This window comes from Microtus oregoni, unplaced genomic scaffold, assembly GCF_018167655.1.
Source record: "Microtus oregoni isolate MIOR12 unplaced genomic scaffold, Mior012 000031F_ref0000149, whole genome shotgun sequence".
Lineage (NCBI taxonomy): Eukaryota > Metazoa > Chordata > Mammalia > Rodentia > Cricetidae > Microtus > Microtus oregoni.
The window spans coordinates 19824803-19848865 of NW_024543090.1; the positions used below are offsets into that span (position 1 = coordinate 19824803).

General features: G+C 51.6%; 1 protein-coding gene across 1 annotated transcript; it reads right to left on the bottom strand.

The window, feature by feature from the left end:
* Positions 1-1826: 1826 nt before the first annotated feature.
* On the bottom strand, positions 1827-23076 carry Bmf (Bcl2 modifying factor). The gene is given in 6 exon segments (XM_041678680.1): positions 1827-5670; positions 18541-18701; positions 20139-20435; positions 22454-22583; positions 22953-23024; positions 23026-23076. Coding segments are annotated over 6 exon segments (813 nt in total). The 3' UTR covers positions 1827-5568.
* Between the last annotated feature and the right edge of the window lie 987 nt (positions 23077-24063).

Consider the following 24063-nt stretch of genomic DNA (forward strand, 5'->3'; position numbering starts at 1 on the left):
TCACACAATTCTGTGTAGGTACTACAACTGGGGAAACTGAGGCACAGAAAGATTATGTCACCTGTCAGATGCCACACAGCTGGAGAATGGTAGTGCCTGGCTCCAACCCAGACCACCCAGAGTTTCCTAAAGTTTGCACTGTGCTGCCTCCAGATATTCAAGAAGGAAGCAGAGTGGGACAAGGGTGAGCCCCCAGGTTGCTACCAAAAATAGGGTCAAGATGATTTGCAAGATAGAAAAGTGGCCAGGCATGGTGACACTCACCAATAATCCTAGCACTTGGGAGGCAGACACAGGTAGATCTCTGTGAGTTTGAGACCAACCCAATCTACAAGAGAGAATTCTGGGCCAGCCAGGGTTATATAGTGAGATCCTGTCTCAAATTAAATAAATAAATAAATAAATAAACAAATAAATAAATAAGCAAAGTATATCAAAAATCTCAGAACTGAAGGCTATACTGAAAATTTTTGTCTCAGATAAATATTTTTTAAAGAATTTGAAGACATAACTATCACTAGGCACCTACTGATTCTCTGCGTAGCTCATAGGAACTGCTTAATAGACCCAACTCCAGCTTAGCATGTAATGTGTAGAATAACATCTGGACATGGCACCGAGCCCCACTTCCACCATACTCCAGTAAAAATAAACCTTCCTGTTCAAATATAGAGTAGTTAGAAGTGCCATGTTTTACAGAAGAGGCAGTTATTTGGCATTAAAAATAGCCAAGTGTTGGCTTCCTCAAATAGCTGGGCATTAGCAATGCGATTTTCAAATGGAAACTCGGCTAGAGGGAGACACTGGCACACATCCGGTCTGACTCAGCTACCTAAAGAGCCTCCATAGGAAAGTGCAGGCCGGCGTGGGCCTCAGTTAGCCGACCTGGAAAGACGTAAAACAAGACTGTCCAAGTCGTCACGTTCTACGGAGGAGGACAGCTGTGGAGAGCGGGTGGCTTCCCGGCAGTATGGCACAGGGAAGGCCAGCTGGCCCTCTGCTCACAGGGCAGGGTCAAGCAGGAACCACAGCCGCTTTACCCTAAGGACTTGGAGAACTTGGTCAAGAGCTGGAAATCACCCTTGGAGTCTCACGCAGGGCTGATTCACACATACACAAGGAAAGGCCAACCAGGAAGTCCCTAGATACTCAGCACACGACTCCTGACAGGCTAATTTAATTAATTAATACAGTCTCACTATGGAGTTTGCCCTCTCCCTTCACTCAGTCCCTGCTCTTGTGAGCTGGGGATTGAAACTGAGGCTTCATGCCTGCTGGCAATGTGCTCTGTCACCAAGTAGTATCCCCAGTCTTCTTTGCCTTTACAACAGGGTCTTGAACTCACTCTATAGCCCAGGCCAGGCTTGAATTTGTGATCCTCCTGCCTCAGTCACCCAGGCAGCTGCTACCAAGCCAGGCCTGAGATGTTTGTTGTCTGCTTACCGGGAAGCCACGGTTTGGCATGCCAGGGGCATAGGTTGCGTGTAGAGGGGCAGGAGGCTCCTCTCCACCGGAGAGAGCTGGGGTCCAGAGGAGGCAGGGCTTGTGGCACCTCCCATCACTGTCAAGGTCATTCCACGGGTGGAGGCCAGAGACACTGACCCCTCCAAAGCCCCCCTTTCCCATGACACTGGGCTTCTGCGGCCCTGCTACTATGCAGCCAGACTGTCCTTTCCCACTCCAAGAAGCGAAAGGCAGTGTGGCAAGCACACAACACCTCTAGGGCAACTCGGGATGCGGGGGGCGAAACACATTATTAAGAGTGTCTGATGCCCCTTCTTGTATTTTTACCACATCTTAGAAAAATAAAGAACAGATTCGCTTTAAATGGTTTTATTAAAAATTGTACCAGCTGATGAGGGAGAGGATATTTACACATGTGTACAAGTAAAGAACAACAACAACAACAACAACAAAAAGCCAAATATTATGTACAGGTTAAAAAATAACGGTCCCCATTCCTCTCCTTAAGGCAGAATGCCCAGACCCCAGGGCAAGCAAACTGGGAACGAATGAAATGCTACATCTCACTGGGTCTCCCGGTCAGTTCCTGTAGACCCAGAGATGGGGTGGACCACCAGACACCTGTAGAGGGAGGGGCAGAGCAAGCCTGAGGCCACAGACCTCATAGCACCTTGGTCAAAGCGAGCATCCATGGGGAGAGCCCAGCTTTGTTCTGCTGTTCCCTTGAGGCCCTGGCCCTCAGGCCTGCAGCTCATAGGAATCCCAGGAAACTCTGAATGCCTGTTGGTCCACCCTGTCCTACCAGGGTAACAGACCAGGATAGCCTGCCTCCAAAGGTCCTCATCTTCACGGAGCCAGTGTGCCCCGCCAGAAGGATGGCAGCCACAGTACTGTTCCTCAAAATCCAGCAGAGCCATGAAGACCGAAGACTTTGGCTACTCCGTGCACCCGTAGTACCCCACTCCCTATCAAGTCCCCAGAAAGGAATGCTCTCCTCAGAGAACTTTTCTCCTCGCTGACCAGGATGGTCATAGTGAGTTCGCTACCTATTTCCTGAAAAGCTTGTGGCAGACGGGGGTTCTGGCCAGACTATGCCAATACCCACTCCCCGCAATGCTCAGGGTTGGGCTCGGGTTTGTGGTTGAGGCTGCGAGGCAAGCCAGCTGGGCCTCTCTAGGCCCTGGAAACAAGCTTTGCCACATAGTTCTGGACACAGCCCATCCCTTGGGGCCTGAGGGAGGTCACCGGGAGGTGATCTTTTTCCACCTCTGATTGAGCAAGACAAGGCCACTGGGGACAACTGCACAGTGCAGCCAGACTTTGAAACAGACAGGGCCAGGCAGAGAGCTCCCCCCTACCCCCTGCCAGCCTGTCCCAGCCTCACTGGGGAGTCAGTAACTTGACTGGGGGATGCTCCTTTCCAGATCTGTTCACTGGCTTCTAGAAAGGCCTACTGGGAATTGTGACTTAGGAGAGCAGTTTGGCTCCTGAACATGGGCTTGTGTCCCTCTAGGGCATGTCTACACTGGGTTTTCCCGTCTCTCTCCCACCCCCATCCTCAGCACACCACAAAAGCCCACTGCCTTCAGCCGGTTACAGGTCAGCACACAGGTCAGACATCCCCTCCCTCTAAATCTGAATCTCCACTCCTCACTAGAGACAGTCAGGCTCCTGGAGCAGGAGCGAGGCGATGGGGAGGGGCGGGCGGGCTGGCTGGCCCTGGGCTGGACTGGGAGACTATAAAGCCAATTCACCAGGCAGAGATCACTGGCCAATTAAAGCAACCAGCCAGGGGGAACCTCTGCCTTCTGGGGCTGGGCTGCCAGCTACCTCCTAGGGCTTGCAGGGCGGGGTGGGGGGGGTGGGGGGTGTATTTTTGTTTATTTCTACTTTATAGCCCTGGGGATCCATCCAAGGGTCTTTGGACTGCAAGGCAATTACTCTCCTATTGAGCTTCAACCCCAGCCTGGATTCAGGTTGGAGGAAGATAAAAGAGGTTTAAATTTCACCCTGGCTTGCCCAAGTTAGTGAGTTTGGTCCTGGCTAGGCCCGAAGTGGAGACAGTGTATTCGGACCGACCAGCTTCCACCTGGCCCCAGACTCAATGTTCAGGTCAAACTCTGGGCTCAGTTCTCAGGACAGATCACAGGGCACCTAGCCGGCACCTGGCAAAGGTCTCTGAATGTAAAGTCTGCTAAGAGGTTTAAAGATGACTGATGTACACGGTTCTATATGGGGCGGGGGCACCCATGTACCATGCACATACCAGAAGCCTGCCTATCATAGCCTTGATCCCAGAGAGTGGACCCCCCCCCACACATCTAAACTGGGCTTCACAATGGTTAGTGCGCCCCAGAACCAGTCTTCATATTCATTAGTTAGGTCCCCTTCTCCTTGCAAACAGGAACCGACTTCTTAGCAGATGGACCACGGTATACACCCTGAGAAAATGATTGTGGCCAAGAAGAGGTAATATCTCCAGATCGTCTGAGCAGAAAAACACAAAGGCTTATATAAGTATTCTGGGGGCCTTCTCAGGAGGCCCGCTGTGAGTGTAGACAGTCCTTTGTGTAAATTAGGAAAGACATCTCCAAGTGAGCAGATCCAGCCTAGCACACAGCCTAGAGAGCAGAGCACAGGCCAGACTTCAGCCTCTAGAAATCCCTCAAACTCTGTGCACACCCAGGGGGTCAGTGGCCCTCCTACAGGACTGAAGCCCCACCCCCACCTCTCTACAGAGTTACTGGGCTTGCTCAATTTACACTACTCTGAGTTCCTCCTGCAAATTCCTTGCACGACCCCAGAGTCTTCTTTACTCAGGGAAGCCACCTTTCTTTGAGCCTCGTCTTTAGCACCAATGTCTTTCCATATATATATATATATATATATATATATATATGTAAAAATTACGATTTGATCTCCAGGTATCGGGTTAGGAGACACCCTGTGATGAAGGTCAGCCGCTTTAAGTCTCCTCCCTGAGTACCACAGCAGGGAGAGAAGCTGAGATTCGGCTGGGTTCAGGAACTCTCTCTTCTGGCCTGGCTGGAAGCTGAAGTAAGATAGGAAATGTGTACCCAGCTCTGACAGCTCCATGTTCTAAACATTGTCTGTTGTTCAAAAGTCACCTTTCAGCTGGCAAAGTCACTGTGCCAGCTTCTTCCTGTATCCTACTAGGTACGAAAAAGGGATGGGGATAAGGGGGAGGAGGTACACGTTTCCAAGAAAACCAAGAGTCAGACCCTGGGACTGACTGATCAGTGGATCCCCTGTGAATGCACCCCATCTCGGAGTGCGGCTGCTGAGGTGGTAGTCCAATCCAGTCCAGTAGTTGGCAGGGTCTTTTGAAAACAGCCGACAAAGGCACAGGCTCCCAGGCACAACACGATGGTTGATCAGCGACTCGGCTCACACACGGTTGACACCCAGCCAGCAAAGGTGGCAGTAGTTTGCACCTTGGGACCAATCAAGGGTCTTCCATGGGGGGAACCAAGTCAGATTTGAGACCTGTCAAGCTTGATTCCATTTTGAGGCACCTTTGAGAGGTTCTTAAAGAAGTCCGACCCTCCCTGAGGTCTTCTGGAGGTGACGGGTCTGGATAAGAATCCCTGAGCCCATGCGGTGGGCACTGGCTGTGCCAAGTGGGAACCCAGATGTAGGGCTGGCTAGCCAGCCAAGGCATTGCTGTTCTTAGCCAGGATACTCCGGGCAAGGTCCTGGTGGGTTAGAGCTGTGTTTCCATCAGGCGTGAGGGAAGGCTGACACATTTGGTGACACTGGGAGTCTAACCTGACCTCCTATTTCTTAACCAGCTCCAGTAGGAAAGCCTCAGTCTACTTCCGGAAAGCATCACCAACTGGTCACCGTCAGAGCCTTCGGGACTCCACCAGCAGGCACGGCCGCCTCTCCTTCAACAGTGTTTGACCAAAGCCCCCATTCCCAATGCAGGTTCTGAACAGGGGAAGGAGATCTCACTGGGGTATGTTGTATGTACAAACAGGAAACAAAAATTAAAAATAACAAAACTTGACAAGATAGTGTCCGTCCTCGCAGATGTCTGTCCTGTTCCAGAGTGCACTCTGGTGCTTCATCCTCCACCCAGCCTCACCAGGGACCCACACCTTCCCTGTTTTCTTCTCTGTTCAAGGCCAGGTTTTGCAGGAAGAGGAAGACCTGCCACCATGCACGGTCTCGGTTCTCCTGGTGCTGTAAGGGAAAGAGATGAGCGTTAGGTGCCAGGCACCAGCCTCGACCACGGGTTCCTTACTGTTTCTCAAACAAGCTCCCATTGCCAGATCTCAGACTGGCACCGTTGTAGGGAGGGGGACACGGGACAAAACTCCAAAGACATCTGCAGTTTGGGAAACACTCAGCGAGGCTGTGTGAACGGTAATAGGAGGATCAGACTTTCTCCCCTGCTTGCAGGACTTTTCCAGAGTTTAGCCAAGTACTGCTTTTAATCAGATTGGCTCCTGAGCCCCCCAAACCTCAGCTGCATGAACAACAATCTTGCTTGAGCGAGAAAGACAAGAAGTCCCTCCCTCTCCCCCATTCCAAAGGAACACAGAGAACAAGAGAGGGAAGGGGGGGAGCCTCCATCTGCAAGTGATTTGACACTGTGAAGGTCAAAGGGTTAATCTTCAATTTAAACCACACTGCTGAGGCAGCAAAAAACTGATTTCATCCAGTACAAACACACACACACACACACACACACACACACACACACGCACACTTGTGTGAGAGAGAGCCCGCCCTCTCCCCCTTCAGCATCCCCAGCTCTGGGCTGCCCTTTTTATAGCCGCTTTTGACAGTAAGCCATAAATAATCCCTCTTGGAGCGCTTTCCTACTGACTGGAGCCAATTAAACGTTAAGCAAGAACACACTTGAAAACAAAACAAAAACAAAGAATGCGCACCAGTTCTGGAGGTTATCCCAGGTCCTACTGTCAGGCTGGGAAGCCAGGAGGCAAAGTTCAGAGGTCAGAAGCACAAAGGTTTCTGGCTGGTGTCCTGTCCACACAGGTACCATTTCCCAGAGGCCAGCAGAGGCCTGGAGAGGACAAGGGAGTGCTGGAAGAGGCGGTCTTTGTTCTCTCCTTGTCTGCCAGGGGAGGAGGATAGGCTGGGGCCTCTCCGTGGGGTTCTTAGTGGACAGGGGGATAAAAGCCTCCTGTGCAGAGGGGGGCCAGCCCAGGCTGGATTTAGAGTCCTTCAGTGGCCCAGTCAGCAAGTAAGTTTATGTGAGGTGTCCAGGGTGGGGGTCGCGGGGGCCCTCAGGGTGTCTTTAACCTTAGCCATCAGCTCCTACCAGGCAATTCCTACTCGCCTGTAGAGTAAGTCAGTAAGAGAAGCAGGTCACACGCCCAGGTTTCCTGGACTCTGGGAGCTTTGAAGTTCCATCCAGCCCCAGGAATCCCCCAGGGAACCAAGCAGGTTTTGAGTCCCTTCCCCACTGCCGTCAGCCACCAAGAGAAATGTAGTGTCCAGCTAAGGTTGACACAGACTACCCCCCTGCCCCAGCAATGGTGGAGTGGAGTGTGGAGAACAAGCGAGCAGATCGGAGGCATAGTGGGTTAAGGGAAGCGGGTGTGCCACAGAGAAGTCTGGCAGCAGGCGCTGGGGAGACTGATGGCTTCCTCCTGTTTTGTAAACAAAGATGAGTAAAAAAGAGGAAATGTGCGCAGCTTAACAAAGTCTGGTTCCAGTGGAGTGGCCTGAACTTCAGCTGCAGAGCTAGAGACCCAGGCCTGCAGCAGCTGGGAGAAGTCCCTCCACCAGGCCTCCCCAGCTGCTGCCCACAACAGGTGCAAAGGTCACGAGTGGCACAGGAGACCCCGGGAAAAGACGAGTCCTTGCAGTCAGAGAGGCCGGTCTGCCGGCATTGTGAGTCTCCTCAGGTACCTGTCTGACAAAGCCAGTGACAATAACAACTATGGTTTTCAACAAATCGTGGTGGTCCCATACTGAGGGTTCTACGGTTCTGCTTCCTGAGGTGTGGTCCCCAGGACAGCAGCCTCAGCATCACCACCAGAGAAGCTCACTAGAAATGCTGACCCACTGAGTCAGAATGCACACTTTCAACAAGATACCCAGGATTTGGGGGTTTGGGGTATAGCACAGGATCAAAAGCATTCTTCTATTTAGGGTAAAAAAACCATCACCTCCCTAAACCCTATGAAATGAGTCTCTTGTCATGCCCTTAACAGATGAGATAACCAAAGATCTAACCCAGATATCCCAGTGCTAGTAAGTGGCAGGGACGGGCTAGAACCCAGAGCGACATCCCTACCTACGATCACTGTACGCTGTGTCATCAGCCATCCTTCACTGTGTCAGAGAAGACCCGCCATCCATCCCTTCACTACACCATCTCAAAACAGTAAGACGGCCAAGGAAGGCGCTCAGGATGCCACGATCCACTACCTGCACCAATCCTATCTCCGTATGCCTTGGTTTCTCCCCAAGTCCATCCATGGAGGTCATCTGCTCAGAGGATAGATACTTCCTGGGTCCCAGGTCCTGTGGGAGTGAGGGAGGGAAACAATCTCACCCCGTCCTTTAGAGTCAGAGAAGCATCTGTGAGCTGGTGAGTGGTCAGTCAGGATGGCTGCAGACTTCCGAGGGATGGGGCCAAGCCCGAGTGCAGATGGTGGTGCATATAGCCTGGCCTTTGAGCAGAAGCCAGGCCACCCTGTGAGTTCTCAGGGCTCCTGACCTGGCAAGAAGGCACTAAGGGAGGGAGTTAGGGCCTCAGTCGGGCATTGGAGTCTGGCTTTAGGCTGGATCTCTCACTAGCCCGTTTGTGAAAACACACCAGCGCCCTATTAGATCCATAACTTCTGAACCCAACTGTGTCACAAGATGAGTGTTCCCAGCCCCACCCAGGTCAACAGGGTCAGAATGTCCAGGGAAGGGGCCCAGGAGCTTCCATACTGAACAAACTCCATGAAGAGGCAGACAGGTTAGATATATCAGTGGCTCCCAAGTATCTGTAACTCTAGCTCCAGGGGATCTGATTCTCTGACCCCCAAGGGCACCTACACCCACATGCACTTAACCCCACACAGACATAAACACACTGCAGTGGTTTGAAAGAAAATGTCCCCTCAAGGGAGTGGCACTATTAGGAGGCATGACCTTGTTGGTGGAAGTGTGTCACTGTGGGGGCGGGCTTTGAGTTATCTTTTGCTCAAGGAAGGTTCCTTCAGTGTGACTGTCAATCAACTTCCTGTGACCTTCTGATCAAGAAGTAGCCAGCACCACCTCAGCCATCAGGCTCCCAAGCTCCCCACCATGATGACAGTGGACTGAACCTCTATGTTTTCTTTATAAGAATTGTTGTGGTCATGGTGTCTCTTCGCAGCAATAAAAACCCTTACACTAAGACACACATAAATAATTAAAAATAGAGAAAGTATTTTTTTAAAGTGGAAATCAACTGGGAACATAGCTCAGTGGTAGACCACTTGCCTAGCACACATGGAGGCTCTGGGTTCAATCCCCAGTATTACAAAAATAAAGGGAAGGAAGGAGGGAGGGAGGGAAGAAAGGAAGGTCAGAAGGAAAATTTATCATGTCTTTAAATAATAAAAGCAATACATATTCAATGTAAAACCATCATAAAATATAAGTACAAGTCCTTCCAAAAGAGAATATAAAAGCTGTTAGTGATCCTATAGCCTAGAAGAAAACACTTCAGAGTTTGGCACCTTCTTCAGCGCCTTTTAACCTCTTTCCATTAAACCAATGTCCTGCCCAGGTGCTTCTGTGGCAGCCAGGCCAAAGCCAGGCTTTGGGAAACCACTGAGGTACTTTCCAACCCCAAGGAGTTTGTGACCGCAATTGCCTTCAGGAATACAGCACGGTGCCAAGCACTCGGTCCTTTCAGCCACCCAGTAGTGCCCAGGCCGGCGTGGACACCAGCTAGGGAGGGCTGGAGCCCATCCCCGGGACTCTGAACACTCCCAGAACACAAACCAAGCCTGGAAGACTGCACTTAGGTCTCTCCTGCACACCCCAAAATGGAAAGCAAGCTCCCACACACCAAGGGTCAAAGAGCACCCTGATTACAAGGAGTAACAATAAACAAAATATTTCTACAAGTCAAACAAAAGAGACTAATGAGAAAGGAAAGAAAAAGGACTTGCAAGGCGGCCAGAGAGAAACAGCGCAGGAAGGAAGTCAGCCTCCAGCAAACAGGAAGAAGGATACAAAGACACCAAAACAGCAGAGAGCCCGAGTCCTTCCATAGGAGGGAGAAGAAAGGGGGAACCAGGAAAAAGTCTGCGGGCCTCTGAGTCTGAGGTACCTGGCCCAGCACCCAGCATACAAATCCATCACTGAGGGCAAACCCCTGGAACAGGGCCCAGCTCTCCCAGGCGGGGCATGTGTGCCTCAGGCTGGGAGCTCGCAGAAACCACAAAGGAGTGACCCAAAGATGAGAGACTGGGAATAGGGAATGAAACACCCCAAAGCGGCCCCCCCCCCACACACACACACTCACCAAGATTTAAACCCAAGAGTGGAGGGAACGAATAGCAAATGTTCAAGGGGGCTGACTAAATGACTCAGTGGATCAAGGTGCCTGCCGCCAAGCCTGGTAGTCTGAGTTCAATTCCTAGAACCCACGGGGCATGGCAGCACATGCCTTTAATTCCAGCATTCAGGAGACACAGTATATCAGACAGACAGGTGTATCTCCGCATGCCTGGTTTACATAGCAAGTTCCAGGCTACGCAGGGCTGTCTCAAAACAAACAAAAAACCCGGACTCCATATAGTGGACGGAGAGGCAGGGGGGGTGGGGGTGTCCATCTCTCTTCCCTGCTATGGTCGAGAAGGAGACAGATATCATGGACAAGTTTCTAAAGCCCCGCTGTGAACAAGGGACTACGACAGAATGTTTGGTCGCTTGTCCAGTGGAGAAGGGAGGCTGGAAGCCACACTGTTCATCCCAGCCTGTGCACACGAGGCTAATGGCAGAAGGGGACCTGGGACCACCCTTCCCCTCACCCTCCCCTCTACCCCCACCCCCTGTCGAAGGCCAGGATTCCTGCCTAGACTTCCCCAGGGGGAAGAGATGTCGCTTATGTGATAAATTAGCTTCTTGTCTGGGAGAGGCCAAATAGCAAAGAGAGAGGAGAGAGAAACAGAGTGAAATCTAGCTAGTTGTACTATCTGACACAGTTAGATTACACATATCAAACTCTGTTTGGTCCCACGGGGCCTCTGCCTTAAGTACAAAGCATACTCCTGGCCCTCTCTGGATAAGAATCTCCCGTTGCCTCTCCCAGTTCAGATTCAATTCCTGCCCTCTGGGGGCTTCAAGTGTCACCAGGGCTCCAGAAGCTCCCGCAGAGCTAAGTCGCCCAAAGGATCAGAAGAGGTTTTCAAAAGGTGTACCATCTGAAAAGCAAATTTACCAAACAGCAATTTGTACCATCACAGAGAAAAAAAGTGTTTTCAGATCTCTTCAGCTGGTCACAGGACAGGCGGCTGTTACCAACCTTGTTTTACGGATGGAGAAGAAAGAAAGGCCTCCACAAAATCATCCTAAGCAAGTTTGATGATGAGTTACTTAAACCCTTGACTTCGGAATCCCAAGCTATTCTTTTTAAAAAGGGAGGAAGGGGAGGAGGGAGAAAGGGAAGGAAGAAGGGAGGAAGAGAAGGAGGAAGAAAAGGAGGGGGGAGGGAGGGAAAAGGCCTGGAGAGGTTAAGAGCACTTATTCTTGCAGACCTGGGTTCAATTCCTAGCACCTACATGGTGGCTCATAATCAGCTCCAGGGGATCTGATGCCCTCTTCTGGCCTCTGAGGATAGCAGGCATGCACTCATGTGGTTATAGACATACATGCAGGGCAGCAGGCATGCACTCATGTGGTTATAGACATACATGCAGGGCAGCAGGCATGCACTTATATGGTGTATAGACATACATGCAGGCAAAACAGCCATTTAAGCTGATATAAGAACCCATTTATGGGCCGGGCGGTGGTGGCGCACGCCTGTAATCCCAGCACTCGGGAGGCAGAGGCAGGCGGATCTCTGTGAGTTCGAGACCAGCCTGGTCTACAGAGCTAGTTCCAGGACAGGCTCCAAAGCCGCAGAGAAACCCTGTCTCGAAAAAACAAAAAACAAAAAAATATATATATATATAATTGCAGAGTTTACTCACATTATGCAAATAGTATTACCTGTGCAAAGAGAACCATCATTGAACTGCTCGCTCCCCAGTGTGCTTAAAGACATTGTTTCCAGATCATTAAGTGTTCAGAAAGGATGATGTGGACCAGAAAACAAGAACCCTCCAGCGCTAACTGGAGATCAAACAGAATGAGAGACTGGCTGAAATTAGGACCTCAGACCATGTTTTGAAACCACCTTCGTTTACTTCAAAATGCAGAACTGCACGGTCTGTGTCACAGAGGGGTCTGCACACTGGCCCTTCTCTCTCCTGTCACACTGTGAAAACTACTCCAGGCCAAGGCTGAGGGAAAGAGCCTGTGACTGAGAACAGGAACAATGATATGGCAACCTTAGGAAAATTCCACACTGCACAAGGTGGGAAGATGTTTTTGCTAAAGCCATCGAGGTTCAATGGAGCCCAGAGAGCTACGAGCTATGAGGGATTCAAAGGTGGCTCAGAATAATCGTGTTCTCACTTACTTTACAACCTAATCAGGAAGAAATCAAGAGACCAGAATTAAGTATCATGTTAGGGTGTCAACTGGGGTTACAGACAGGCGTGAGCTGCCGTGTGGGTGCTGGGAATTGAACCCCGGTCCTCTAGAACAGTAGCCAGTGCTCTTTTTTTTTCCCCCTTTGGTTTTTGAGACAGGATTTCTCTGTGATAAAAGACAGCCCCATCACATCCTTGCCCTCTTGGCACGTATTTGCCAAGAAGCAGGAATGGTGAGGCAGAAAGGATCATGGTTTTAGAGTCAACCTAAACTTCGCAACTCTGACTGCAGCCACTAAAGAGTAACTCAGGCGCAGCGCTTGGCTTCTCTGAGCCTGTGTTCGAGAAAACAAGGGCTCTGCTGATGAAATGAGAGACTATACGTTTGCCCTCGGGCCTGGTGGCAGCACTGAGCAGCCTGGACACATTCTGCTCGCCAGCCTGCCTCTGCCCCGCAAGCACCAGCTCCTGCCCAGGCCCAGCCTTCCTATTTTGAGACAGCTCACAGTAGCCAGAGGCAGCTGGGTTCAGGTTTCAAGGCTTTCAGGCTGACTTGGGGTCTGACACCCAGAGGGTCATCCAGGGATCCAGAGAGGCCCTGCCCAGACACCCATGATTAGCAACAGAGCAAACTGGAAAGGGAAAGACAGTCCTTGCCAAGGGCTCTCTCTGCACAGGCATCAGTACTAGCAGGATGTCAGTGCTGCCAAGGAAGAAAGGGCAGCCTAGAACAGCCACTTCTTGGCCGGGGTGGCGGGGAGTCCTCTGACCCAACTGGAAGTCCCTGGATCCGGCCACTGGGGGCCAAGAGGCGGGGCAGGAGACAGTAATGTGGGACACTAGCCTATCTCCATAGCCTGGAGGAGGAAACTACTGTCATCCTGACCCAACTCCCTCCAGTGTCTCAGTTTCCCTCTATCTCAGACAGACACTGAAGTGCTCTGGAGGGATGTGGTTGTGTCTCAGTCGAAGAGGAGAGAGGGAGGGAGGGAGAGAGGGAGGGAGGGAGAGAGGGAGGGAGGGAGGGAGGGAAGGAGGGAGGGAGGGGACCAGTAGGGGCAGCCAGTTGTGAGACACAGCTATGGAGACTGACACACACACACACACACACAACCAGGCTCATTCTCAACTTGGAGCCTTTGCAGCTGGCTGTTCTTTTCCTATATGGGGTCGGTCTGCTGGACGGACAAGGCAGACTGGGCAAGGAAAAGGCTTGGAACCCTCCTCTCGGTACACAGGCAGGCTGTTCTTGCTGCCGTCATGGAATGTGCCCTCTTGACTGGCCAGGCCTGGATCAAAAGGCAAACCAGGCACTTTTCTTTATTCTTCTTTGTGCTTCCTCCAGGCCTGTCTTCCCACCCACCCCCCACCCTGAAAACACACCAAGGCTAACTCCCATCCCTATGGCCCGCCTTGGTGGGCAGAGAGGGATGAACTGCCCGGAACTAGAAGGCCTTCTCTTGGAAGAAAGAACAGTCAGGTGCAGAGTGTGTGGGGAACTCGGCCTCCAGTCTGCCACGCTGATGACTCAGAAGCTAAATATAGCGAGTGATATAAACAGAGCCAGCCACAGAGCAAACACAGGGCCCCCAAGCCCCAGCAGAGGCTTGCAGCGACCCCTCCCCCAGTCCCACTTTTCCCTTAGCACTGTCCTGCATAGACCTCCTACTCCAGGGACAGAAGATGGCTTCCTAGGGGCACTTTTCACTCTAGGACAAATCTCTGGGGCCCCTGCTCTCTAGAGCCTGAGTGACCTCATTAGCCATGGTCTCTGCTCCAGAAAAACCACTCACCAACATGGAGAGCATCCTAAGGGTCAGAAAGCAGTCAGGGATTCCCAGAACAAAGGATCCAGGATGCTGGGCAGAGAAGCCACTAGGTGATGAACCATGCAAACAGCAATCTGGGTACAACTTCCGAAAGAGCTTCCCAAGAGTTATAAAGTCAGGCCCAAACAAAATGCCAAATTCATGGTGTATGTGTGCACGTACTAGGTAAGCTTTCTCCCACTGATGTACAGCTTCCTTTGTGAGACAGGGTGTTACTAAGTTGCCCTGATGGTCCTTGAATTGTGATCCTTCTGCCTTACTCCACCCTTGCTTATAGCATGTGTTCAACTCTCCAAGCAATCATAGTTCCTTCTTTTTTGTTTTTTTGCAGCCAGGAGTATCAAAGCCAGGGCCTCCAGGATGCTAGACAAGCCTCTAATGCCCACCTGAGCTATAAGCCCAGACCAATAGTGCTTTTATTACCGTTCCCAAAGGCCTTTCACAGCAACTCTGCAAGGTTAGCTTTGGAACCTGAGGTCTGGACCTGTAAAATGATTCGCTCATAAACACACAGCTTGTGTAAGTGACAGGAAGGGAATTCTCTCCAGACCCGCTTGTAAGTCCACCATCCTTCCTTTGATATTACAAACGAAGTTGGTTTCAAACAAGGGGTTGAAAGTTTCCTTAGATTTCATTTTCCAAAGTATCTAATTACTATTTAGGGAATTTCTAAATCTGATTTTTCTCTGAATGGAGTCACTCACGGGCCAAATGAAAGAAAGAAAATCCCAACATAAAGAACCCTAACCTCCTGTTCACTTACTCAAGGGCCCACAGGAGCTACTTTTTGTGAGTTTCTCAACACTCTCTAGAAATATCCCTTTAGACTTGGCCACAGCAGGCTTTTCCACAGGGTAGGAGACAAGGTACCGACTGTCCCTGGGCTCACAGTGGCTGGAGGGGCTACTCACAGAGAACACGGGACAACAGAGGCTCCAACCTTTTGAACCAGGGCAGCTGTAAGTTGTCAGGAACTGAATCTGATCCTCCCGCTTCACAGAGAAACCGGAGGGGCCATCCTCTCAGAACCCAAATCTGAGGATACCCTGGGCAGCATGGTATTATTAGAGATCCCTGCTGCAGCCTGTCAGTTAAAAGAAGTCAAACAGGAGCCTCCCTCTGACCCAGCAGAAAAAGGTGGAATATACAGGGAAGTCTGAAAAAGCTGGACATGGCGGTGCATGCCTGTAATCCCAGCACTCAGGGAGACTGAAGCCAGTTTAAGTTACACAGCAAGTCCCTGTCGCACCTACCCAAGCCCAGAAGGAAGGGAGGGAAGGAAAGAGGGAGGTAGGGAGAAAGGAAAGAAAGGAGGGAGGGAGGAGGAGGGAGGGAGGGAGGGAGGAAGGAAGGAAGGAAGGAAGGGAGAAAGGGAACCTTCCACCTCCACTCACATTGCCTCTATCTTTCTCACTGCTTTAGAAACCAAGGAACTCGCAGTGAGCAGCACCTGCCGATGTCTGCCTACAGACTCTCGCCTAAGAATCCAGGGCAGCCACTCTGAAGCAGCCACTGGGGGAACCAGGTGAGTCCCGCACCTTGCCACACTCCTCAGGAAATACAGTGAGATAACAAATGGCACAGAGGTAGGTGGAAGGAATGTGGCCAACATAAACTAACACCCAGGGCAGTCTGGTGCTGTCATTTATCACCCCATCCAATCAACCCATGATACTCAGCCATGATGAATACACCCTGTCTGCCAGCATGCCACCCTGTATCTGCGTCATTCCTGGGCAGGAAACGGAGAAGAGAGATAGTGGTAACAACTAGAGGGAGAACTCAGTTGGCTGAGTGACTGCCTGGCATACAGGAAGCCCTGGGTTTGGACCCCAGCACCACAAAGATAGAGCACAATGGTGCAAATCTGCAATCTCAGCACTTAAGAGGTGGGTCTTTGTTAAAGGCCATCCTCAGCTACGTAGTGAGTTAGTGGGCAGCCTGGGCTGAGATTCCACATCATCATCATCATCATCATCATCATCATCATCATCATCATCACTGAAGTCTATTACAAGGACTAAAGGGCAACTAACGCTCATTCAATTCTCCTTCTAACCTCTTGGGGGCACTCTGTACGAGAGGCTAGCACCTCATCTCTAACTGACCTGTGCTCTCAAAGAAGCAGCCCTAAACCAGGAGAAAGGTATCAGCTAGCAGAGAGCCCACTGTATTGGAATAGAGTATTAGTTTAAATATGGAAAGATGTGTTGCATTTGTGTTGTAGAATAATTGTTTAACTATGTAAAAAAAGCGGTGCCTTTGTTTATGCTGAATTTTTTTTAATTATGCAAAGGTTTGTTGCTTTTGTTTATGCCGTGTTTGTTTAGGTAACAATGTGTTGCTGTTTCACCTTACCTGCCTAAGGCACCTGGCTGGTCTAATAAAAAGTTGAATGGCCAATAGCTAGGCAAAGGAGGGAATAGGTGGGGCTTGCAGGCAGAGAGAAAACAGGGGTGGGGGGGTGAGAAGCCAGCTGTGGCCCAGTCAGCCAGACACTGACAAGGAGGAAGCAGAAGCAGCAAACAGGAGGGACAGTATATAGGTGAGGTAAATGAGTCTTGGAGCAGCACAGAGACTGACAGAAAAGGGTTAGTTTAAGTTTTAAAAACACTAGCTAGAGCCAGGCGGTGGTGGCATGTGCCTTAAATCCCAGCACTCGGGAGGCAGAGGCAGGCAGACCTCCTTGAGTTTGAGACCAGCTTGGTCTACAAGAGCTAGTTCCAGGGCAGGCTCCAAAGCTACAGAGAAACCCTGTCTTGAAAAATCATTTTAAAAAAAAGAAAAAGAAAAAATAAAAAAAATAAACACTAGCTAGAAACAAGCCTAAAGCTAAGGCCAAGCATTCATAATTAATAATAAGTCTCGTGTCATGATTTGGGGTTTGGCAGTCCAAGAAAGCCTGCTACAGGAGACATCAGGATAGGGTTTCTTCCTGAACCTAGGTGAGCAGCAAAGAGGCCTCTAGCCTGGTCTCCAATATGTCAGGGCACTACCGGAGAGAGGACTATCCAGGACACAGCTGCTGAAGAGGGCAGGTCATTGTGAATGAAGAATGTCTTCCAGATGTGCTCTAGATGAGTAGGCTAGAGTACAGACACTGGGTCTTCCCACGCTAGCATCAGGACCAAACGCCATGCGTGAGCTAGACTGAGCCGTGGACCTGTACAACCAAGGTGTATTAAACGGGCAAGATGGAGGCCAAGAGGCTGAAAGCAAGAATCAGAAGCATCCATACATGGACGGCAGTTTGTACAATATAATCATGGAGGGAATGGAGACTGTGGCTTTGCCACAGCAATTAGCCAGGCCCCCTTATAACCTAAGCACAGGGCCACCCTCTGTCCAAATCACATAAGGGCTGGGGAGAACCCTTCAGAAAGAGCTGTGGCCCCAAATCTCTCTCAGACTCCCTGACAGAGAAGTATACCAATAATGCCCCGTGGCCTGTTCTCAGAAAACTCAAGGTCAATTCCTCCACCCACTGCCGCTGGCCATGGTTTGTTCGCAAGTTATTATTAAAGTTATTATTGCCAATAACTGTTCTAGTCATCTGAAGTTATTCATCTAATCCTAGTTGTGCCCAACCCTGATAGTTATTTGTTCCTGTGATCTACACACACACACACACACACACACACACACACACACACTCTGCTAGGATAGGAACACAGTACTATAGGTAGAGATTGCGTTCATTTTCCTGTGTTGTGGCTTTGCCAGGTAGTATCTGTACCAGCAAGGATCAAGCTTCAGGCTCTGCCCCTGCCTTGGCAGCCACCCAAAAAGCCAGCCAGTCTGGGAAGGGTTAAGCACCTGGGGGCCCAGCACAGCCGGTGGCTGAGCTGTCGAGCAGGGCAGCCTCCCATCCATGGCACAACGGGCTCACGCACGAGCCTGCCAGCCGCCGCCTTTGTTGATGGGCTCTGCCACATGCTCGGCTGACACGCGATGCTCCGCCCTGGCGGGGTTGGTGCCAGGCCGCCGGCCAAGCACCAGGCAGAGCGCCCCGCCGCCGGTCGCAGGTCTGGGGAGACTCTGAGGTACAATCTCCAGAGTCCTGGGCCTGGGTTCCCAGACGCAGACAGTGAGGAGTGGCTCCCCAGCTGGAAAGTGTCAGGTTTCAACCGGTTCTACCACTTTCCCCCACTCAGGCCCCAGCTCAGGACTGATTACCGGTTTCCCACTGTTCCTCGGCCAGGCACACCCCCAACTGCTCAACACACCCCCAACTGCTCACTTCAGCCTTCTCCAAGAGGCAAGCCCCCAACTTGGGTCTGGGGAGTTTGTCCTGCCAGCCTGCAGGAAACCATCCCATTGGCAGGGAGGGGTCGCAGTATCTCACCTCTCGTGAAGCTAAGTAGGCAGCAGGAGCTCTCAAGGACAAGAGTACCCATCTGACTGCGCCTACCCAGTCCATCATAATGACAGCAGCCAAGGCCAAAACTCTGAAACACATCCTGAGGCCTGGCACCTCCAGAGTAACTGACGAGAGGACAAAGGCGGGCCCTGGCTTCCCAGCCCCAGCGGTCTCAAGCCCCGCCCCCCCAACCCCGCATGCCTACTTGCTGCATGTGAAGCCGATGGAACTGGTCTGCAATGCACTGAAGCTTTCTGGCGATCTGTACCTCCGCTCGATGCTGCCACTGTCCTTCAGGGGGCTGCTCCCCAAGGGGCAGGCCTGCAGGGAAACTGGCAGGGAGAGGAAGCCTGTAGCCAGCATTGCCTGCAAAGATAGAGGAGCCACAACTCAGCATTTTCTATCCCTACCCCATCTTCTCCATGTCAAGACCTGGAGTTACTGGTAAACCTTATGATAGAAGGAAGAGGAAGCGGCCTGCCTGCCTTTACCAGGGCATTCTGCCAAACTTGGAGAGCTGCCCAAGAGTATAAAAGTTGGTACAAGGGCTGAGAGTGTAGCTTAGAAGTAGTTGAATATTTAACACACTCGAGGGTTTAGATTCAATCACTCACGCACACTCATACACGCACACTGAAAAAACAGACAAGAAAATAGACCCTGCCTTCTTCTCCACTCTCAGTACCAAAGCATAGCGCAGGCGCTAATGTGAATGACGAACACACCAATAATCTATCATTTATCAAGCTACACTTGACCTCAATGTATTGTTCGTGTAGTGGCAGGTTGAAGCTCTTCTCTGGGAAAACTCTCCAGAGTTCGTGGGCTGAGCAAAGCAGAGAAAAGTAAAACAAAACAAAACCAAAAAAAAAAAGTGTCTTCGTTTTTCTAGTACAGTTAAGGAAAGCTGGGCTCAGCACTCAAGATGAGAGAGCAGCAGCAGAAAAGCCAGTGAGAAAACTCCTGAGGCTCACATAGCAGCCAAGTCGGCTCACCGCGTGCTGGCACCAGAATGGCCGCTGGGGGCGCCTGCCACCTCCTGCCTCCTCCCTCTTCCAGCCCGAAGCAGGCCTCCTCCAGCTTCTCAGACTCCCGCCAGAACTGCTTTTCCAGAAGTGCCCTATGGGCAGTTCCCTCTGAGATTAAGCGCAGCGGCTTCTCAGTCTCCTCCCGCAGACACAGCAGGATGACCTCTGAGCCTTTACCCTCCCTCCACAGGCCAGTGTGCTAAAAGAAGAAAACAGACCAAGTGTCTAATCCTGCCCTTTTGCCAGAGGAGGGCAGATTTCTCATAAAACAAACCATTTAAGCCCACAAATGAAGGGGTCTTGTCTGATTTAGCCTTGGGAATAGCCCCTCCTCTGGCGCTGAGCCCAGGCAGGCCCAACCTCTTTCTCCAGTTCCCCTTCCAAGCACAGAAAGTCCCAAGTGACAACTCAAAGCCACCTTCTGTCTTCAGGAACCTTCCGTATAAGAACTGGCTGGGCTTTTCCTTGAGTGACACACAGTTAGTAGTCCTTCCACTCCGTGAAAGACAGATCGGCACCGGGGCCCAAAATGCAGAGCCACAGAAAAGACATGAGGATGTGAAGGAGACTGCATGGACCCAAGGATCCCCCAGGAAGCAACAGAAGGAACAGAGCAATTTGTCCTTTGGGGGCCCAAGCAAGGCGAAGAAGGTTGAAGGATCAGGATCGATAGATAGCCCTGGCTGTTCGGTTTGGGGAAGGAACTAGTAACCAGCAGGTTTGGCAAGGGAAAGTCCCCTCATTTCCCCCAATCTCTAAAGCTAAGAGCACTCACCGTAAAAGAGTCTCTGGGGTTCCTCTGTCACCCCACAAGGCAGCATAACACCCTGGCTTGGGGAAGCTGGGCTGAGGGTCTGGGTGGCCTTGTCTTCCTGGCTTATGGGCCGGAGCCCAGGACCACAGCAGTGGGTGAGGGGGAAGAGCTGAAGCCGACTGAGGGGACAATCCAGCTGGCTCTGGGCAAACAGGTCCGCAGAGAGCAAGCTCCCAGGTTGTGTCCCTGGCTCCCCATCCTCTGGCTGGAACACATCATCTTCCAGCTCCTCCACACACTGAGGTGGCTCCATCTCTCCTGTCAGAGAACAATGGAAGCATCTGGAATGCTGTCCTACTGAGGCCAGACCAAGGATTCTCCTCCCTCCTTCCTCTCCCATTCTTCTTCTTTGAGGGAACCAAGCTAGCTTCTGATGATACACAACCCAGTGATAAAACACTGCCAAGGGTGATAATCACCCCTAAAGTGTGGACCACCCCAATGGTCAGGACCCCTCCATATCTCCTCCTTGCACCCACCACAGCCACCTTGCCCCACCCCCTCTGACTTGGTGGGTCACAAAGTTTGACACTGAGGGCTGTAAGCAAGGGATAAGATCAGGGGCTACCACAGGGTACCTGGGAAAATATAAGCAAGACTAATCTCTATAAGTGACTGTGGGGGCACATAAAGGGACAGTGACTAACAGTACAAAGTGTACACAATATACATATGTATGTACACGTACACACACACACTAAGGAGGAACCTCCAAGCTCTTGCCTAAGTCTGAGCTGAACTCCAGGCTCAGCAGCAAAAACAAAAGCCAACAATTGTAGAGCCGCCAGGTTCCCTCCTAACGTGCTAAGCCCCACCCTCCTGCACATCTCCACCCCCCTCCTTGCACAACACAACAAACAGGCTCTGTGGTGTGGTGAGAGTGTCCTGGAACAGGGGACCGAAGCTAGTCACTCCAGCTGCCTGGCTCAGCTCTCTTCCAGTGGAGCAGAGCTGTCTGCCCACCACAGGTTAAACTCGAAGGTTGGATCAGCCCCTAGCAAAGTGTCCAGCTAACTCTACCCACTAATCTCCATGACTTCAAGTTCTCATCCCCTCAGCCTCCCACTCCTGCCAGAGCTGAACCTGAGATAGGTACAACGTGCCACACAGAAGGAAGTGAAATTCAGCCCGCTTGCCGCGCACTCTCTCACTGCCTACACCGTAGGGCTGTTTCTCGGCGCTAAGTTCCTCTCGCTCCACCTGACGGCTCTTGAAATTCTGCCCTTGGAGTCACCCAGCAGCTCGAGCTTCCAAGCATGCCCGTGGGGCAACCAGAAGCATCGGCAAGCACCGGAATGGTCAAGGCGACGCAAAAACAAATTCTGTCACCTTCGGACTCAGCTAGAGACTCCCAAGGAGGTCCGGCACCTCAGGGTCTTGCCTTTGAAAGACAAGCCAAGTGGTTTGTGGGTTTTTTTAAGAAACCTTTTTTTTAAAAAAAATCCTTGCCTTTAAAGAAATCTCAGTTAAGTTCAGAAACCTTCCTTTCCCAAATGCGAGCTCTGTGAGGTTGCTTCAGCTTCCCTCCACCTCATCCCATCCCTGAGCTAACTGCAGTCTCATCTCTCTCTGCTCTCTTCCCTGGAGAACGATGCCATGCCTGCTAGGATGGCAAAGCAGAGATCTTTGGATATTGTTCCAATTGGTCAGGGGGAACACCAGCTTATCAGCAACAGAAAAATCAAGTTCTCAGATAAAAGGACCAAGAGCTGTCACCTAGCAGGGCTTCTCCTGTCCCTCAACCCCTTCTCTGCAGGCTGGCAATCCCAACCAAAGTGGGGACCCTCCAGAACCAATCACAAGTGGGCGTCATTGTCTTGGTGTTTCTTTTGATGCCTATCACTCCCCTCCCCCTCGCAGCAAAGCCCCAAAGTTCAACCCTTGCTTAGACTGGACAGTGGGGGAGGTGCAGACAGAGGGTGTGATTCTGAAAACGCAGAGACCCTCTCCCACTCCGCACAAGAACTGCAGGTGGCTCTCCGGTTGGTGCGAGCCTCCGAGGGGTTCTGGGCAAAGCCATATAAAACGGGGAAAAGTCAACCCTCGGCTTCCCTGAGCTAAAGTGGTAATGATAGGAAGAGGGCACTTCCTGAGAGCACAGTCAGAGAACGCTTTTTTCCTAGCAAAGGGATTAAAGTCCGCTGAAGCCATACCAGAGCCTCAGAGCTCCAACTGGGATGCTCAATTAAAACTCCTCCTCTTCATAGGAGCTGGCACTAGCTCGATAGTGACTAAAATCTCAGAACACACGCGCGCACACACGAGCGCACACACACCTGGGTGACTCCAGGACAGCGTCTCAGCCTCCGAGTCGTGATGCCAGGGCTCTGCGCCAGGGTCCAGGGTGACGAGCACTCGGGGGGCTTGGTGCCCACGCTCGATTGGGAAGGAGGGGGCAAACTCCAGCTGTTAAGAAGAGGACCCTTCAGACTCCGCAGGGAGGCAAAATGCACCACAACTCACGGCCCCACCCCAGAGTCAGACCCGGAGGCCAGAGCGTTCAGGGCGCTTGGCAGTGCATCTTAGGGTCACTTGCCCACCTACTCTTAACTCCTAGTTTCCAATGTTTCCCGCAAGCCCCGCCTAGAAGAGCACGCCCAAATTTGTGCTCTGTACCCCGTTCCCACATCCCGGCACTCCAACTCCTCATGGTCACCCCAGATGCCCACAATCCAAACCCTTCCCGGGCCCCCACGCCCCCCGCGACTCCGCTCCCCACTTCCCGGAGGAGGTACGATCCAACTCCGCCTGGCCCCCGGCCGCCCGGGCGCTCACCGGGCTGCGGCGGGAGGCGGTGGCGCGAACTGGGGCAGCTACTGCTGCGGGCGCGAGCTGGCGCGGGAGGAGGGCCACGGCGCACCGCGCGGTATTGTTTCCAAAATACGCCCGCTCCGGGCATCCCGCAAACAGCTGATGAGGCCCCGCCCCTCCTCGCGTCACTCCAACCATTGACCAATGACAAGTGGAGCTCCAAGTCTCAGGCTGGGCAGCTGCCAGGGACGGTCACTAATGTACAAACCTTCCCTTGGAAACACTATAAGGGGCCGAGCGCATTTCTGACCTTCGCCAGAAGCGCAATTGGAGCGCCGTGTCGGGTGAGGATTCGGTTCCAAAGACAGGCCCCAGAAGCACCAGAGAGTCCCTGGGTTCTCCACTAGGTTGGGGGGGGGGGGGGGGGAGGACAGGATGCCGAAGTGACTTTTGTCTACTTGGAAATGGGCTGAATTATTGCGGGGCTTCCAGAAAGACGGTTCAGAAGGCGGCAAGGAGCTCTCAGCGGCTTGCAACTTGTAGTGGGGGAAAAAACGAGTTGTCGGTCCCTAGTGAAGGAAACAAAAACAAAAACCGCCCCCTCTCCTGCTTGGGCGGGTCCGAAGAAAGCTGCAGGAGAACACGTGTGTCCGTGTCTGTAACCAAATGACATTTGGTTTCAACAAGTGCAATGAGAGACCCACATCCTCTCTTCTGGACTGGGCAAGAACACGGCGAAAAAAGATTCTGGCAGAGGAGAGATCAAAGGGGCAGCTTGGGCAGCCGACATACTTGGTGGTAGCGTCGGAAAACTGCGTGGGCCTGGAAAGCAAAACGCCGCCCATGTACTATGGTCAATCCAAGGAAGACTTCACATTTCTTGAACACCTACTATGTGCCGGTTACTGGACAAAGTGCCAGACTTCCGGTGCCTGTCCTCAGTGAACTTCTACTCCGCCTGCGAATAACGGGAAGCAGCGGGAATGATGTTCATTTTCAGGATAATGATGGCTTATGGGTGCAGAAAAATTCAGAATGAAAAGATTTTTGAGTCGGGCCTAGAAGAATGGAGAATTTTTCTTTTCTTTCTTTCTTTTTCTTTTTTTTGAGAATTTTTCATTAAGTGAAAACCAAA